General features: G+C 50.2%; 1 protein-coding gene and 1 long non-coding RNA gene across 3 annotated transcripts in view; one reads left to right on the top strand and one right to left on the bottom strand.

The window, feature by feature from the left end:
• Positions 1 to 11,211, bottom strand: part of LOC141411025 (uncharacterized) — a 33,184-nt gene extending 21,973 nt beyond the window's left edge. The window contains exon 1 of the long non-coding RNA XR_012435896.1: positions 10,769 to 11,211. This is a non-coding gene — a long non-coding RNA (uncharacterized lncRNA). The remainder of the gene's footprint in view (positions 1 to 10,768) is intronic.
• On the top strand, positions 16 to 17,326 carry Nelfa (negative elongation factor complex member A). Of its 2 annotated transcripts, none has more exons than XM_020177278.2 (11): positions 16 to 420; positions 9,597 to 9,768; positions 11,207 to 11,368; positions 12,270 to 12,359; positions 14,059 to 14,189; positions 14,285 to 14,354; positions 14,635 to 14,723; positions 15,417 to 15,528; positions 16,293 to 16,570; positions 16,678 to 16,777; positions 16,876 to 17,326. In XM_020177278.2, the coding sequence occupies exons 1-11, from the start codon at positions 211 to 213 to the stop codon at positions 17,058 to 17,060; spliced, it is 1,599 nt and encodes a 532-aa protein (XP_020032867.1). In that variant the 5' UTR covers positions 16 to 210; the 3' UTR covers positions 17,061 to 17,326. The 2 variants fall into 2 exon arrangements, with proteins under 2 accessions (XP_020032867.1, XP_073898848.1); XM_074042747.1 differs by lacking the exon at positions 16 to 420 and adding an exon at positions 2,471 to 2,618.
• Positions 17,327 to 17,363: the final 37 nt, after the last annotated feature.

Below are 17,363 nucleotides of genomic sequence, written 5' to 3' on the forward strand. Positions count from 1 at the left end.
CGGAAGCCGACGGGCCTCCCCGCGGCGCCCCGTCGCTCCGGCTCTCGGGCGTCGCCTCGTATCCGCTCGAAGGTGCGGCCGCCACCAGTCGCGCTCGCTCGGCCGCAGCCCCGCCCAGCGTCCGCGGGTGCCGCCATGTTGGGGGTCCTCGCCAGGGGCGCGTAGGCGTCCTCATAAGATGCCGGCTGGTGCGCGCAGGCAGCCTCCAAGATGGCGTCCATGCGGGAGAGCGATACGGGCCTGTGGCTGCACAACAAGCTGGGCGCCACCGACGAGCTGTGGGCGCCGCCCAGCATCGCGTCCCTGCTTACGGCCGCCGTCATCGACAACATCCGCCTCTGCTTCCACCGCCTGTCGTCGGCCGTGAAGCTCAAGCTGCTGCTCGGGACGCTGCATCTCCCGCGCCGCACGGTGGACGAGGTGAGACCGGCGCGGACCGACCTGGCCCCTCCTGCCCGCCTGCACCGCCCCACCCAGCTGCTGTGGCCTCTCCCCGTCCCGCAGAGCCCCCTCCCGATCCAGAGCCCCCTCCCGATCCAGAGCCCCCTCCCGATCCAGAGCCCCCTCCCGATCCAGAGCCCCCTCCCGATCCCTCCGACGCCCGGAGTCGGGGTTCTGGAGCCGACGGGGAGCGTTCGCGGAAGTCATGCTCACCCGGCCGGCGCCCAGGTGCAGCTTCGGCTGGGCTCTGGGGTGACTTTTCCAGGAACTGCCCACTGTACTGTAACTCTGTGGCTTTTACGTTAGGTATCCAGATGTCGAGTTCCTAACCCCCCCCTTTTTTTTTTTTTTGGGTGAGACTGGGGTTTGAACTCCGGACTTTTGCACTTGCAAAGCAGTCGCTCTACCGATGGAACCACATCTCCAGTCCATTCTGCTCTGGTTGTTTTGGAGATGGGGGGGTCTCGCAAACTCTTTGCCCAGGCTGGCCTCGAACCGCGATCTTCCTAGTCTCAGCCTGCCAAGTAACTAGGATTACAGGCGTGCGCCACCGGAGCCCAGCTCCTCGCTATTCTTCGGATTTTTCAGTGCGATTGGGTTTCTCTTTTTCCCCCCCCAAACATTGTGTCGTTTTCCATTCGAAATAACTCGTTTTGGGGGGGAGGGAGAAGGCAGTCTTACAGTGGGAAACTTTTTGGTGGTACTGGGGTGGGGTTTGAATTCAGGTCTTTCTGCTTGCGAGGCAGGCACTCCACCACATTAACCACACCCCCCAAGACAGTTGCACTGTGTAGCCAGGGTGGCCCTGAGCTCCCAATCCTGCCTCAGTTTCCCGAGTGCCGAGATTATAAGGGTGCACCACCACACGTGGCTGCAAAAATATTGAAGGGCCCTGCTTTAGACATTCCCAGATGCTGTTGTGGGTTTTGTTTTTTTCTTTAAACATCATTATGTATTGTAGTTGGTTTTTGTTGAACTATAGACCTTGTGCAAAAATGAATTTTAGGCGGCTTACCCAATACGAATAGCACCATGATGTACACCTCTAACCCCACACGGGTGAAGAAATAGAACGCCTACTCCCCAGAAGCACCTCCATTCCTAATCATAATTTTGTCTCTCATTTCGGTGCCATTCTTTGTAGTAGTATCAGTTTCATATGCATTTCTAAGCAGGAGAGTTTGGGTTTTCCTAATATGGCATGTTGTATGTATTTGTGTGGTGTGGGTGGGTCTTCTTTTGATTGACACCTTGACATAGTCATCCAGGTTCCAGGTGACATGGTTTACTCTTCAGTGCTGTATATTCCACTCTGACCATACAGCCCTCCGTTTTGTCGTTGAGACATTTAGCTTGCAGTTAATTTTGTTTTTCGCTGTTGTGGACTTCTCTTTTTTTTTTTTTTGGCGGTGGTGGTTTGGAGTTTGAACTCAGGGCTTCAAGCTTGCTGGGCGGGGTGCGCGATGCTTCCAGCCCTTGTTTGCAATTGTGGATAATGTACTGACGTGTATTTGTTCAGGTGCTTGTCAGTTTGTAGTTCTCTAGGAGTGGAACTGTGGTGGTATACAGTTATGACAAATTATTTTTCAAAGTGGCTGTATCAAATTATACTCCTCCCAAAATGTGTTAGTCTGGTGAGTGTGTAAATTTTACTAGAGGATCTTAATTTGTGTTTGTCTTATTGCTAATTTGATTGGATGTCTTTTCATTTTTTTCTTGTTTGGTTTCCTTTTATGTGAGCTGCCTGCTTAAATCTGTTTTCCCTGGTTACCTTTAAAATTTTTTTTGGTAGCATGTGGGTTTGAACTCAGGACTTCACCCTTACTTTGCTGGTGCTTTGAGCCACGCCCCCAACCCCCAGTCTCTTTCTTTCATTGTGTTGTGGATTAAACCCAGGGCTTTGTGTATGCGAGGCAAACCCTCTTAAACCCCTGAGCCTATCCTTACCTACTTACCTTTCTTTTCACACCATCCTTTTTCATTCATGTGTCCCAGGTGTTCCCAGGTGCCCAAGCTTCCGGTCTCAACAAACCAGTTCTGGCTGGATGGCGTGCTCACCCCTCTCCCCAGAGTTGATACTGATCTGGTCCTGTTTAGATGTTCCTCACTGGAGTTCTTGGCAGAAGTGTACAGTTTTGTCTTTCACACTGTGGTCTTCAGTCTCCCTGGGAGTGATGGTATGTGAAGCTGGGAGGCCAGTTTTGTCCAAGTCCTCCAGCACCATTTCATGAAATGACTTTTTCTGTTGTTCTGCAGTGTGGGTGCAGACCTTTTCATTTATTTGTGGTTTGGGATCTGCTATGGCTCAGTTCTTTTGAGCCATTTATGTATTGCTGTGCTACTGACCTGGTGATAATCAGTTCCTGCCACTTTATTCATAAGGTCTTGTTGTCTAACAAGCAGGGCAAACCCCCCACTTACTCTTCAGGAGGAGTTGGCTTTTTTTGGCACTTCTGTATGCATTTTATATTCACTTTTCAGGTTTTATACATAGAACCTGTTGGGATTTTAAGACTACACTTAAGAACACAGTTCACTCTGGAGTGAACTCTTTAATAGTTTGGAATCCTGTAACTCTGGATACTGGCCATTATGAATTAGGCTGTGAACATTTATGTACAGGGTTTGTGTGGACATCCATTTTCAGTTTTCTTGGTACATATCTGGGGTGGAATTGCTAGGTGACGTGGTAACTCAGTGATTAACATTTTAAGGAACTGTCCAGCTCTTTTACACAGTGGCATCACCGTTTCATCCCACCTGTGATTCTTGACTGTTTAGTTTCTCACGTCCTTGCCATTACTTGCTGTGTTTTGTTACAGCCATTCTAGTTGGTGTGACTATACATGAATTTTTGATTTTTTCAAATGTTTAGAATACCTGTTTTGATACGTACTTCACCACATTAACAGAATCACACTGTACACTCCTGACATCACCCTAAGTTGGCTGTTTCGTACTGTTGGATGTCACTATGCTGATGTTTGTAAAAGACTCTGTTTCTGGGCTCATGAGACATCAGTTGTCATCAGATTTTGGTAATGTCTTCTGTGCTTGTGAAGATTTTTGAGCAATACTTTTTGGTTCTTGTTTTATTTTTGAGACAGGGTCTTGCTCTGTAGCTCAGGCTGTCCTTGAACACAGCATCCTTCTGTTTCAGCCTCCTGAGTACTGGGATCACAGGTATGTACCCCTATGCCCAGATTCCTGTGGGGTTGTTGATTGTTTTGTGTGGATTGGTTTTTTGTTTTTTGTTTTTTTTTTTTTCCCCCCTTTTTCTTGGCTTTAGTAGGGATTGAACTCGGTCTTGCTCTTGCTAGGCAAGTGCTCTCCCACTTGGGCCACTCCAGCCCTTTTTGTTTTGTTCTCAGATAGGGCCCTGTACTTTTTGCCGGGGTTAGCCTAGGACTGCATTCTTCTTCCTATGCCTCCTGTGTAGCTGAGGTCACAGGTGTGACCCATCATGTCCGGCTTGTCTGTTCTAAATAGGATATATTCGTTATGCAGGGGGATTTATAGTGACAATTCCAAGTAAGTGTATATGGTACATTGGTGAGATCACCCCCAGTGGCTTTCCCCCTCACTCCCTCTCCATCCCACTTAAAGCAGTTGCGGACATTTCTTTGTTCTACTTCATATATCAGCTTGTTGTTTTTTGGTTTTTGTGTTTTGTTTTTTGGTGGTACTGGAGTTTGAACTCAGGACCTCACGCTTGCTAGGCAGATGCTCTACCACTTGAGCCACTCTGCCAGTCCTCAGCTTGTTTTTTGAGATGAAGTCTTGCTAACTTTTTGCCTGGCTGGCCTCAAGTCTTGACCCTTTGGATCTCTACCTCCCGAGTAACTGGGATTATAAGTATGAGCCACCATACCTGGCCTGTGTTTTTCTTAAGCAAATTTTGATTTTATATTTTCCTAGGGATTTGGACATTTTACTAAATTTTCACATGCATTGGGATAAAGTAGTTAACAATCCTTCTTTCTTTTTTAAGTCAGAAGCATGCATGGCATGTTCCCATTTTCATTTTTTCTTTTCTTGATCCATTTCACCCGATGTTTGATAATTTTATGAGATTTGTTTGACACTTCTGTAAGTAAAAAAATACCAACTTTTGACTTGTTTCACTAATCTTTGCACTAATTTTCTTCTTTAGTTTGTTGGGTTTTTTGAGTTCTTAAGATGGATTTCATTTCCAGCCTTCTTTCTGCATGTAACATTACAAACTTACTTCTAATTTCATTGTTTAGCTGCATCCCACAAGTTTTGATGAGCGATATTTTCTAATACGTAATGTTTGCTAATTTCTGTGATAGTTTCTTCATTGACCCTTGTGTAATTTAGACATCTCTCTTCATTCCTTTCTTTTTTTCTTTCTTATTTATTGTCGTGGTGCTGGTTGTTTTACTCAGGGCCTTGTGATTGCTAGTCAAGCACTCTACCACTTGAACCACACCTCCAGCCCTGGTTTTTTTATCAGTTAATGAGAAGGAATATTTGAGCTCCCCAGAATGATCATGGATTTGTCTATTCCTCCTTGTCAACTGTTGCTTTATATATTTTGGGGCTGTTATGAGATGCATAGGAGTTTACTGTTGCTGCAGTTGCCTGGGGAACTAAACCATGGATCTTTATGCAGAGATCTTTATATTGGTAATGTTTGGTCCTTAAGTGTTTTTAAATCTAGCATTAGTATAGGTATACCAACTTCCTTATTTATGTGTGTACATATCTATTTCTTGAACGTTTCCGTATATGTTACAAAAAATTATAATGACCTCATTTAACTAGATCATGCAAGAGCTAGGCCATTCTGAAAAGCATTTCTGTTTTCTTGGTATTTAAAAAAAAGTCTTTCTAGTATGATATATTTGATACATTGTAAGAACATTTGTAAATGCCACAGTGTACTCCCACCCAGCACAACAATGAGAAAAAAAGAAAAAAAGTCTGTCCAGACTTGGCAGAGTGGCTCAAGTGGTAGAGCATAAGGAAGGCCCTACCACCAAAACCATTGTTTTTTCTAAAATGCTCTCATTCACTTATCTTAACTTTCTTCAGTTCTGTAAGAATCTGGTACTTTGGGGATATCCCCCTAAAAATTAAAGTTTTGTCCAGGGGCCATAGCTATGGGGGATTAGATGACTAGGCTGAGGGCATTCCGCAGTGCGTTAGTGTTGTCCAGAGAAACAGAACCAGGAAGCTGCATAGATGCACCCGACATGCACTTGGAGACCAGTGATGCCAGCTGTTAGACTTGAAGAGCCCAAATTTCAGTCTAAGTCTGAAGCCCGGAAAAGACCAAGACCCATGGCCCAGCTTGTGTAGTCACGCAGAAGGGCATGTCCTCTTGCCTAGCTTTTTTTTTTTTTTTTTTCCTTCTTTTTTTTTTTTTGAGATGAGGGACTTGCTATGTTGCCCAGGTTGCCCTCAAATTCCTGTGCCGAAACAATCTTTCTGCCTCAGCCTCCCAAGGAGCTAGAATCACTACAAGTGTGCACTACCTCACTGTTGTTTTATCCACCTTTTTATTAGGTGTTCAGCTGATTGAATGAGGCCCACCCACATTCAGGAGGGCTTTCCACTTGGCTCAATACTAATTTAAATGTTTAAATCCCATCCTGAAACATCCTCACAGTCACACCCAGAGTGTGTGCCCAGAGAGTGATTTCTGGGCACCCTGCGGCCTAATCAAGTTGACACATAAATTAACCATTATATACAGCATTTATTACAACTTGTGTTTCTGAATGAACCCCTGAAACCAGTTCATTGTTCTGTGATTACCTGTCCCCCCATACTGAGGGTTAAACCCAGGGCCTGGCATGCTAAACAGTACCTAAACCGCTGACCTTTATACTCAGTGTCATTTTTCTTAAAAGCTAAGTAAAGAACAGTTCTTAGCCAGTGTTAGAAGAGGAATGTTTCAGTGGTGTGGCATTCTGTTCCTGAGGGGTGCAGAGTGAGTTGGAGCCCCTGCTCTTTGAGGTGGTATCATTTGGTGAGGAAGTGAGAATGATGTCTGCCAAGAGACAAGACACGGCCTGACTGCATGGTGTATGTGAGTAGAACAGTGACCCTCGGCCCTGGCAACAAAGCAGGCTTCAGACAAGAGGCCATGCCGAGGTGACTATTACATATGAAGTTAGCTTGCGCCTGTGGTTCTGTGGGATGTCTTGGGGCGTCCAGTGCTCAGTGACTGGGATCACCATATGTTTATTAGCTGAAATAACAAGCAGATGGGCCACTCTGCAGCTGTAACGTCATTTCCTTTCCTCATCATTATTGCTGTCTCATTCACTGAGACTGCTGTCCAAAAATCACAGGCTTGGACCTTTGCCATTTGAAGTCATACAAGTAAGACAGAAGTGCCCCGTTTCTGCCTGGAGAGCCTAAGACACTGATACACAGAAGCAGCCTCGATTTCCAGCTTAGGCACAGAGGATCTGATGAGGTTTTTGGAACATAACATCCATGTCTTCTTCCCTGTGTTCCTCTGTTCTGACTCTAACCTTTCCAGGGTACCGGGCACTCATTGAAACTGTGCTGAACTCCACCCTTAACCCAGAGCAAGCAAGCTTGTGGCTTCCTCGCTGGTTAGGTGCCACCCTGCAGACCAGGGCTTTGCCCCGGGTGGCCTGGAGTTGGACAACAGCTTTACTTTGGAGTCCTGCTATTTCCTGTGATATGTCCATAAAACTCATTAAGCTTCCTGAAGTTTTGGTTATCTTTCAACAGTTCTAGAACACTCTCAGCCATTGTCTCATCTCATCTTGCCTTTGCCCTGGTCTCTTGTCCTCTCTGATGCTCTGACCCTTTGCTCTGCCACACCTCCTGAGGTCGCTAGGTTACTGCCTGAGTACTGCCTGCCTCATTTTGTCTATCCATTCTCTCCTCCGTTGTCACATGCTCTTCTGTTTGCTGATTATTGTCCGTTTATTTGTAAGTCATATTATTTCATTCATTCATAATTCATATCATTAATATTGGTCATTATATTCTCTCTTTTTTTCTTACAAAGCCTCTTTCATTTCTTGTCTCTCTTTTTTCCTCCGTCCCACTCCCTGCGGTCCCCACAGGCAGCAACTATTCCACCCTATTCTATTTAATATGCATCTTTTCCTATATCTTCTTTAAGACATATGTTGCTTTAAGGATTAAAAAAAAAAAAACAAATTTGTGCTGCTTGGGAGGCTGAGATTGGGAGGATCACAGTTCAAGGCCAGCCTGGGCAAAAGTTCGCTAGACCCCATTTCAGGAAAAAAACTGGGTGTAGGGGCATACCTGTCACCCTAGCCATGGTAGGAAGTGTAAAATCTGAGGATCACAGTTTGGACCAGCCCAGGCAGAAAGCAAGATGCCGTGTGCTTAATCAGCAAAAAGGGTTGTAGCATGGCTCAAGCAGTAGAGCACCTGCCTAGTAATGTGAAGCTCAAGTTCAAAGCCCAGTGCCACCAAAAAACAAAACAACAACAACAGATCCCAGCAACTTGTAATTGGCATAAAATAAGTACCCTTATTTAAGTGTGCAGTGTGAGGGGACACTTGTGAGATCACCACAGTGAAGAGGACATGCCCTTCCCCCTGCTGAGCCACCGCTCTTCTGCTCTCACTGGACGGCAGTTCACGTCTTCTAGAAAGTTACATGATTTAATCCTACTGGTTTGTGTTGCTCTAGACCCTCTAATCAGGTTTCACTTTGCACTTCCATCTGACCAATTCCTGAGACTTCTTTTCTTGCGTGATCTCCTTCACAGTCGTACCTGATAAGGTGTTCACATTTGGTGGGAGTTAATACATGTGTATACATATACGTATGTATAATCCAGGAAGACCTGCTTTTGTAAGCCCTATAAGCTAAGAATATGTGGGGTTTTTTGGGTTTTTTTGGTGGTGCTGGGGTTTGGATTCAGGGCCTTCATCTTGAACCACTCAACCAGCCCTTTTCTGTGACATATTTTTTTTAAGATAGAGTCTCATTTGCCTGGGCTGATATCAGACTAGTTTTCCTGATCCCTGCCTCCTGAGTAGCTAGGATTACAGGTGTGAGCCACCAGCACCTGGCTTTTTAAAGAATATTTTTGATCCATGGTTGATTAAATCCATAGACGTGGAACCAATGATGTGGAAGGCCAATGGCATCGTGAGCCACAGACTTAACTGTGTTGTTGCTCATGTTTCTGGAAGCTAGAAGTCATGAGGTCAGAGTGCTGGTCCTTCCTGCAGATGGCTGCTGTCTCCTGTGCCCTCACGCAGCCACCTGAATGAGGGGGTCCCATCAGACCAGCCAGAGCCCTGCCCTCATGACAGGTTCACCTCCCAAAGGCCCGTCTCCAAATACCATCAATTAGGCATTAGAGTTTTGGTAACGTCTGAATGTTTGTACACACCCCTCCAAAAAAACTGGATGTTGAATTGCTAACCACTAAGAGGATATATTAGAAGGTAAAGCCCTAATCAACACAATTAGTGCCTTTATAAAATAGACGCAAAGGAGCTTGTTCTATTGAAGACAGAGCGAGCCAGGAAGCAGTCCTCACAGACACTGAGTCTGCTGGCACCTTCGTTTTTGACCTCCCAAGTGCCACACAGGACTTGTGCTTTCTCAGGCCCCAGCAGGTGGCAGGTGCACTCCTTCTACCTTGGCCCAGCTGCCTCATATGTCCAAGGAATCATAGAACCACCTGCCTGCCTCAGTACTCCCAGTTGTTGACTCTGGGCCAAGCTCTTTGCTCTTTATACCTGAGATGTCCCCATTAATGCGTTTAGTGGTCCTGGCTTCTCAGCTTTTAGATTTTACTATATCTGCCCACCAGAGGGGAGGCGGGCCCAAAGGACTAGATGTTGCTAGGAGCCGTCTGGGAGGCCATGGGGAAGCACTGGATGCTGGGCTATTGCAACCTGGCAAAGGCTGTGGCAGTGCAGGGAAGCAGATGGCTCTGGGGCACAGTGGGAGGTGCAAAGGAAGTGTGGGCACCTGGAGTGATTGCTTTCAGTGACAGCTTCTGCCCCATGTCCACCCAGAGGCCAAAGTGGGGTTTGAATTGGGAAGGTGCATAGACCACGATCGCATGCAAGGTGGGACTCTCAGAGCTGCCACCGTTCCAGTTAGGGCAGGTAGCTCCAGTGGTCCAAGGCGTTGTCTTCTCTTTCCGTAGATGAAGGGTGCCCTGATGGACATCATCCAGCTCGCCACCCTGGACTCGGATCCCTGGGTCCTCATGGTTGCTGACATTCTGAAGTCCTTTCCTGACACTGGTTCACTCAACCTTGACCTTGAGGAGCAGAACCCCAACGTTCAAGACATTTTAGGAGAACTTAGAGAAAAAGGTACATAGTGCGGCTTTTATTTCATGTTGAGAGGAAGAAAGTGAGTTTCCTTAACGGTTGTTTTCCAAGATGAATTTGACCTTTGAGAGTTGTTGTTCACTGTATTTTGCGGATGGCTCAGAACACAGTGCACACTTTACCCCCACGGGCTGATAGCTGGCTTTGTGCTAGCTGTTGAGCAACCTTATGGCCCTGTCCTCTCTGCACTGCTGTGTCTGGGATTATGTTACTCACTGGTGTTTTCTTGACTGCCTGCTGTCTCTCCCCAAATTTAAGGACTCGGTCTGTGCAGATTGTGGCTCCAAAGCCTGGAATATCCCTTGACCTAGTAGACACTGGTAAACATTCAAAAATAGCCACATTCGCTTGTTAGAATGTGAACTAAAAGTATTTTGACAACACTTTGCAGGTGGTTTTAGAAAACATAGGAGGAGCTCAGGATAGGGAGAAGGACACACCTGTGTCCTTTCTGAATTTCCCTGTGACTTTGGAGAATGGGATCTGGGAGCCCCTGAGGAGCTAACCTTGTACCCTGAGCCCCTGCAAAGGCATAGCCCTGAACACAACAGGGAATTGTAGACAAGGAGGTTGCTGATGTGGCCAACAGGTGTGGTCAACCCCTGTGGCTTCTGATACTTACTAGATTTTCACTTGATTTATAATTGCAAGTGCACCACAGGTCCACACCCACCCCCTGCTATGTCCCTGGAGGTCACAACGGTCACAAAGGTCCTCCTGGGCACAGGGAGAGAGGACAGCAAACTCATTTGCCCTAAGTCTGTGCTTTTTCTTAGCCAGTCACGTACCTAATTTAAGCAGCAGCGTTGCTGTGTGCCCCTGGGGATGGTTTTCTGAGCACCCGCCCCTTGGTAACCATGCAGGCTGGGGAAATGTGAATGAGCAGCTTTGTGAGGCTGGGCTTCAGCAGTGACCAGGAGAAACCACCCGTCCTGGCCTTGTGGGGAGTCATGGGGGAGAAGCCTGTGACAGCCACACTTACCTTCCTGCTGTCGGTGGGCGTGTTCTGTCAGAACTTCATGATCTGGTGTGAAAGCTGCTTCCTGGTGTAGCCGTTCTTAACTGCTCCTATGGTTCTGAGACCCAAGTGGATCCAAGGCTTACAGCAGCCAGGGCATTTCCCATCCTCAGTCTCAGGCATTTCTGTTGTTAAAAAGCTCCCAGGAATTCTGACAAGCCCTCCTGTAGTGAGAGGACTGTCCTTGCGTCCTGGCTCTTTGATAACCGTGGTTGCTGGTGATCAAGCTGGAGCCGAGCAGAAGCCAGTCTTGCTGCGGACCACAGGGTGCGTTGAAATCAGAGCAGAAGCTGCCCTGACTTTAAATACACACTCAGTACATGTGGGGCTCTTTCCACATAACTGAGCACAATGGCCTAGGCTGCCCTGAGAAAGGGCTGACTGTGCTGTGGCTCTCCACAGTGGGTGAGTGCGAGGCATCCACCATGCTTCCGTTGGAGTGCCAGTATCTGAATAAGAACGCCTTGACCACCCTGGCTGGACCCCTCACCCCACCGGTGAAGCATTTTCAGCTCAAGCGGAAACCCAAGAGCGCCACGCTGCGGGCAGAGCTGCTGCAGAAGTGTGAGTGTCCACGGGGATGACTCCGGAGTGACCCTGCCTTTTCTCCGTGGTGTTAAGATTTCTCTTAGACGTTTAAGGGACCTGGCCTGTCTTTTCAAAAAGACAATCATTTCTACATGCCTTATTAGAGGTTTACTTGTTTTGTTTTTGATTTTGAGGTAGGTTCTCACTATGGGCGTAGCACAGGTTTGCCTGGAACCTTCAGTCCTCCTGTTCCAGCCTCCTGAGTGCTGGTTGCACAGGTGTGTACCACTGCACTCCACCCATGCTGTTTTTAGGAAGTCTGAGTAAAACCCTCATGGTAGCTGTCTGTGACTCCTGGTTGGAATAGGACAGTGTACTGGGGCCGGTGCTCTTCTGGGGGCTCTGTGGCCCACTGCGTAGCTCTTGAAGGTCTCTGTTCAGTTCCTTAGGCTCTGCCTTTACGGGAGTCAGCAGAGGAACCTGGCTCTGTCCCTTGCATGTTGCTGGTGGCAGTCCGGGCCTGCCCTGGGCACTAAGTCTTCCCTCACCCTGTAGCTTTACTAAGCCAAGTGAGGAAAATCTCTTTTGTTTCTTTCTCATATTTATGCCTCTGTGAGGGGAACCCTGACCCTCAGGTCTGCTTAAGGACGGCTGCAGGGGTCCATGGGAGGTCCTTGGGTCCTGGCTTCTGGCTCCCAGTTCTCTGGGGTTGCAGGCATTGGCCACAGAACTCTTGGACCTGCTCACATGGAAGTTTTTGGCCTACAGAGCCTGGTTGTGATACTAGAACTTGTGTTGGGTTTCTCATTTGGACAAAATGAGCCCATGAGAGCACTTGTAACTCGGGCATTTTTCAGTCCGTGGTTACTGATGTGTAGTCCTGGGGTGAGGTGCTGTGCTTGCAGTGAGTGCTGACGCATTGGCTCTTTCTGTGCAGCCTCCGAGACCGCGCAGCAGCTGAAGAGGAGTGCGGGGTTACCGTTCCACACCAAGGGCCGCGGGCCGCTCCGCAAGATGGACACCACAAGTAAGGCTGCGCGCGCACGGGCCAGTGCCGCTGCTGCTCTCCACAGGGGGTTCCTAGAACACTGCCCTGTGGGGCGAGGCCTGCTGGCTCTGCAGTGAGAATGAGCACCGAGCTTGTACCATGAGCTTTTCTGCTTTAGGAAAACTGGGAGGCTGCGTGGCTAGCCATCCTGAGGCCAGCCGGATCTGAGGGAGAAGACACTGCTCTGGCTCTTCTGCCATCTCTGGTGGCAGTTGCCGGTATGGTGGCTGTGGGCAGACAGGAAGCTACAGGCCACTGACCCAGGGCACTTCTCCGAGAGTGGTGGAGGAAAGGGCTGTGCCTGGGGATGGAGAATGTGACTCCTGGTGCTATTGAGCACTGTGTGAGAGGCAGCAGGGAGCCAACTGATCCAAACTGATGGTCTGAGGCCTGTGGCCTATTCATCCTTCTTGACTTGTGCTTATTGCTCACGGTTGGGGGTGAACTTAATCAGTTACAAGAAAACAAGGTTGTTCTGTAATCACGCCCAGGGCCCAGCACACCTGAAGAAGGTTCCGGGCAAGCAGAGTCCAAGGGGCTAGAGGGCAGGACAGTTGTTGAAAAGCAGGAAATTGCAGGGACCCATGTGCCTGCTGGAACTAAAGGTGAAGCCTCCTTCTGTGTGGTCTCTCTGCTGCCCTGCTCACTTCATTTGGAGTCTTGTCGTGCCAAGTTCCCATTATCCCAAAGCTTTTACGCAAGAGCTAATGGTTTTGACTGTCCATCATCCTTGTAGGGCATGCTGCCCTCCCTGGCATGGCCCTACCCACTGCAGCACAGGCTCTGTCTGGCTCCCCTCGCCCCACCTGTCTCCCTCGGAAGCAGACCCCCATCTTCTGTTTGTCTTAGCAAGGTCCTTAAGGGCAGGGGTAGGGGCTGCACCTGCTCAACCAGGAGAGGGGTGGCATGGCCATCAATCACTGTGTCCACCCTTGACCCAGCATCCTGACAGTGTAGCTCAGTGGATGCCTTTGCCCCAAGCCTGGGCCACCATAAGACCTGAGCAGGAGTGCATCCTGGGGGCAGGGAGTGCCCACCGGAGCGGGTGCACTGCAGCTGAGTGCTTGGTACCCTCTGGGACACGAGGATGAGGTAGGAGAGGAACAATTCTCACAGAGTGTGGCCTTCTGGCCATTGAGGAGTACAAGAAGGAAGTGATGGGTCCGTGTTCCCATTCCTGCTGACAGAAGAGGCCGTTCTAAGATCATGTGGCTGAAGACGTGTGACTTGTTTTTGTTTACTTTTCTTGACCAGAATGTCAGTTTGAGATGTCATTATTTTTCTGGGCAGGACTCAGTGCTCTGGGTAGCCTTTATGGGGGTCCCACGTGTCTTGGCCAGTTGTCATCTGCCATCATTCCTAGTCCTCTGGTTGCCATGGACCATGTGCCTTAGGTCTTGTATCTACTGGGGCACCCAGTTTGGCTTTTCCTGACAGACCTCCAGGATGTCTGTGGTCTAGTAGGATCTGAGCTGAATGCCCCCTTCCCTACAGCAACGGTGGCAGGAATTGCCTGTTTTTAGAGAAGGGTTGAACATGCAGACTGGCAGGAGACATGCTTCACCCTGTGGTCGTTCCTGAGGCAGCCCTGCCCGGCCCAGCCCATTCTGCTGGTCAGAGGGCATTGGGCTCCCTCACGTGTCGCCACAGAAACACTGACAGCACCACATCTCTCTAGCCCCACTCAAAGGTATCCCGAAGCAGGCACCCTTCAGGAGCCCTACCACACCCAGTGTCTTCAGCCCTGCTGGGAACCGGACCCCTATCCCGCCTTCGAGGACACCACTGCGAAAAGAAAGGGGCGTGAAGGTGGGATATCCCCAGCCTCTGTGACATCCCAGCAAGACCAGCCTTGGTCTTCTTCCATGCTGTGATTAAGTGCTGAGTTGTGTTTGTTTTGGCAGCTCCTGGATATTTCTGAGCTGGATATGGTTGGTGCTGGTCGAGAGGCAAAGAGGAGGAGGAAGACTCTGGGTGCGTATTGTGTGGAGGGAGGTATGCCATGGCCTGCCACAGCTGCCTCTGCCTCTGGGTGGTATTTGGGTGCTTTCAGGGCCAGGCTGACGGGTGACACCAGAAGAGGTCCAAGGTTCCTCATAGCAGTTCTTCCTGGGCCATGCGTGGCGGCCCTTCCCCAGCGAGTCACTGCTTATGCCTGCAGTTCACGCTGCTGCCTTGCATTGAGCCTGTGTGTGTGGAAGGCACTGGGGCCTTCTGAGCCAGCCACCCATGAGCACTTGTGCTTTGTTCTCAGATGCAGAAGTGGTGGAAAAGCCAGCCAAGGAAGAGACAGTAGTTGAAAATGCCACCCCGGACTATGCAGCCGGCCTGGGGTCTACACAGGTATGGCTTCTGCATGGCACAGCCCTGCCCTACCAGCTCCACCATCTGCTCCCAGCTGTGATGCAGCCAAAGTGTGTGTTCCCTCTGGTTCCACTTGTTAGCCACTGACATTTCAGACTCAGGTTTGGAAAGAGTACTTGCTACGTGCTGGGGGACTGCCTGAATTCTCCTCACCACTGCACCTCGGTTTCCCCTGTGTCAAAAGTGCTTGTGACCCTGTCTAAGGCCCCAGTGCTCTGGAGATCAGGTCCTACCGGTGGGTGGGAGAGGTGAAGTCGTGGGAGCAGTCCTTCCCCAGAGTGTCTGTGGGAATGTGTGGCCAGTGAGATGTGCCCACAGGTTGTGACATGTCCATAGCCAGAACTAGAGAAGGACACGTCACAGTGGGCATCTCTGCTCCTCTGTGGCCTCAGTATTTTGGAATGAACGTGTTTCCCACTGTGCTTTTGTGGTAAGGCAAGTGTTGCTATGCTCCTTTCCCCAGAGATGGCCGTTGAGGAGCACAGCAGGGTGGTCAGGGCTGAAACTCAAGGGCCAGCAGCACCAAGTCCAAGGGCTTGTGGCCTGGAGAAACTATTGTCCCTGCCCTGGGGATAGCACCGCCACCTCCCTTGTTCTTATGATGCCAAGTTGGGGAAGGGTATGCTGAAACCCACGCCTCTGCCTGGAGAGACTATGACCTCTGTCTTCCAGAAACTTGGGTCTCTAAACAGCGAGCCTGCACTGCCCTCCACGAGTTACCTGCCCTCCACGCCCAGCGTGGTACCTGCCTCATCCTACATCCCCAGCTCTGAGACCCCCCCAGGTGAGCGGCCTGCAACATGCCAGGTCAGCCTTCCCCCAGTCAGCACCAGCGCCTGCCCTAGGGCCTACTGCCTCAGAGAGCCCCCAGCATCCACCCAGGAGGGTGCCCTGCTGCTTGGGGGTCTTCAGCATCAAGGTGTTGCCTGTTGTCCCTCAGCCCTTGGTGGTGCTGGGTATGGGAGCCCCTCCTGGCGGAGAAGTAAACCAGCAGCTCTGACCTGGCAGACAAACAGCTGCTCGGCCACCATCTTCCTAGATTTAACCAAAAGTGAACTTGGGTTAGTCACTTGTGTTTAGGCTTTGATTCCATTGCTTTGCCTGCCAGATCAGCTGGGTAGGGCTTAGCTCACCGTGGGGCTGGCAGGAAGGCCCTTGGGGTCAGGCTGCTTTCTTGTGTCTTGTTCCCAGCATCAGGGTATTGGGGACCTGCCTCAGGAGCTGACCATAGTCTCCAGTCTGTGGGTCTGGAGATGGCTGGGACCACTGGCTCTGCCCTTCTGGGTGGGGCATTTAGAGTTTGTGCCCTGGCTAGGGGCAGGGAGGGAGGGATGGACTCTGCTCAGGGGAGGAGGACAGAGCAGGTGGGCTGGGGGCACAGCAGCACTCAGGACCGGGGAGTTGGGACCAAGTCTGTCCCCTCTCAGGAGATGGGAGTCTGGGGGCAGTGGCCTGGAGAGTTAAAACTCTACAGGGTCTTGGGTGCACTAGGAGTCTAGCCCCACTCTTCTCCCCAGATCCCCTCACCAATCCCTACTCTGCCTGTAGCCCCGTCTTCCCGGGAAGCCAGCCTGCAGGCCAGCCGACCATCTGAGGAGCCTAGCACCCCCAGCCCTGCATTGCCGGCACAGTTTAAACAGAGGGCGTCCATGTACAACAGCGGCCTGAGCCCCGCCACACCAACACCCACAGCACCCACCTCGCCCCTGAGGCCTAGCACACCCCCGGCTGTCCCCCCTGCTGCCCAGGCACCTCCAGTGGCCATGGTGGCCCCACAGACCCAGCCCCCAGCCCAGCAAGGGCCTAAGAAGAAACTGGCTCTTACGGTAGGTAGCCCCAGTGGAGCTTGCAGGCCATGGGGTTGGAGAACCCAGTGGGGCCAGTGGGTAGATAGAGGCAGGTGGCCTCGACACCCACTTCCTGTCCTTCACAGAGAGAGCATATGTTCGCCGCCCAGGAGATGTTCAAGACAGCCAACAAGATCACGCGGCCTGAAAAGGCCCTCATCCTGGGCTTCATGGCCGGCTCCCGAGGTATGTCTGGACAGCTAGGTCTGGGTGATGCCTTGTGGGGCTTGGGGGGTGGGCTCCTTTGCCTCGGGCGCCTGTCCAGCAGCCCCTGCCCCCCACAGAGAACCCGTGCCAGGAGCAGGGTGACGTGATCCAGATCAAGCTCAGTGAGCACATGGAAGACCTGCCCAAGGCAGACGGCCAAGGCAGTACCACCATGCTGGTGGACACCGTGTTCGAGATGAACTACGCCACGGGCCAGTGGACGCGCTTCAAGAAGTATAAGCCCATGACCAACGTGTCTTAAGGCTGCCACCTCTGCTGCCAGCCCGACTCAGGGGCTCCAGGGATAACAGCAACCCAAGAGCAGACTCCACGGGCGCGGCTCCTGCCCAGTGCCCTCCACTGACATGTTGCTGGGCCCAGCCTGCTTACCTTTTAGGTCATTTCTCTAGGGTGTTTTAGGCTTATTTTTTATATTTTAATATGGGTTAACTTTTTGTGTGATTTAAGATACTTTTTTGGATTCAATATTACGTTTTTGAATGTTAAACCAAAAGTTATAACTTCCTAGTTTTGGTGCCTGTTAGACTTTACCCTTATTTTTTTT

Source organism: Castor canadensis, chromosome 9 (assembly GCF_047511655.1).
Source record: "Castor canadensis chromosome 9, mCasCan1.hap1v2, whole genome shotgun sequence".
Classification (NCBI taxonomy): domain Eukaryota; kingdom Metazoa; phylum Chordata; class Mammalia; order Rodentia; family Castoridae; genus Castor; species Castor canadensis.

Excerpts from the sequence above, each read along its gene's own strand:
- Nelfa (XM_020177278.2), top strand. The coding sequence starts at position 211 with ATGGCGTCCATGCGGGAGAGCGATACGGGCCTGTGGCTGCACAACAAG. Across the intron at positions 11,369-12,269 it reads GGCAGAGCTGCTGCAGAAGT|CCTCCGAGACCGCGCAGCAG; the intron begins GTGAGTGTCCAC and ends CTTTCTGTGCAG. Across the intron at positions 16,778-16,875 it reads CTTCATGGCCGGCTCCCGAG|AGAACCCGTGCCAGGAGCAG; the intron begins GTATGTCTGGAC and ends TGCCCCCCACAG.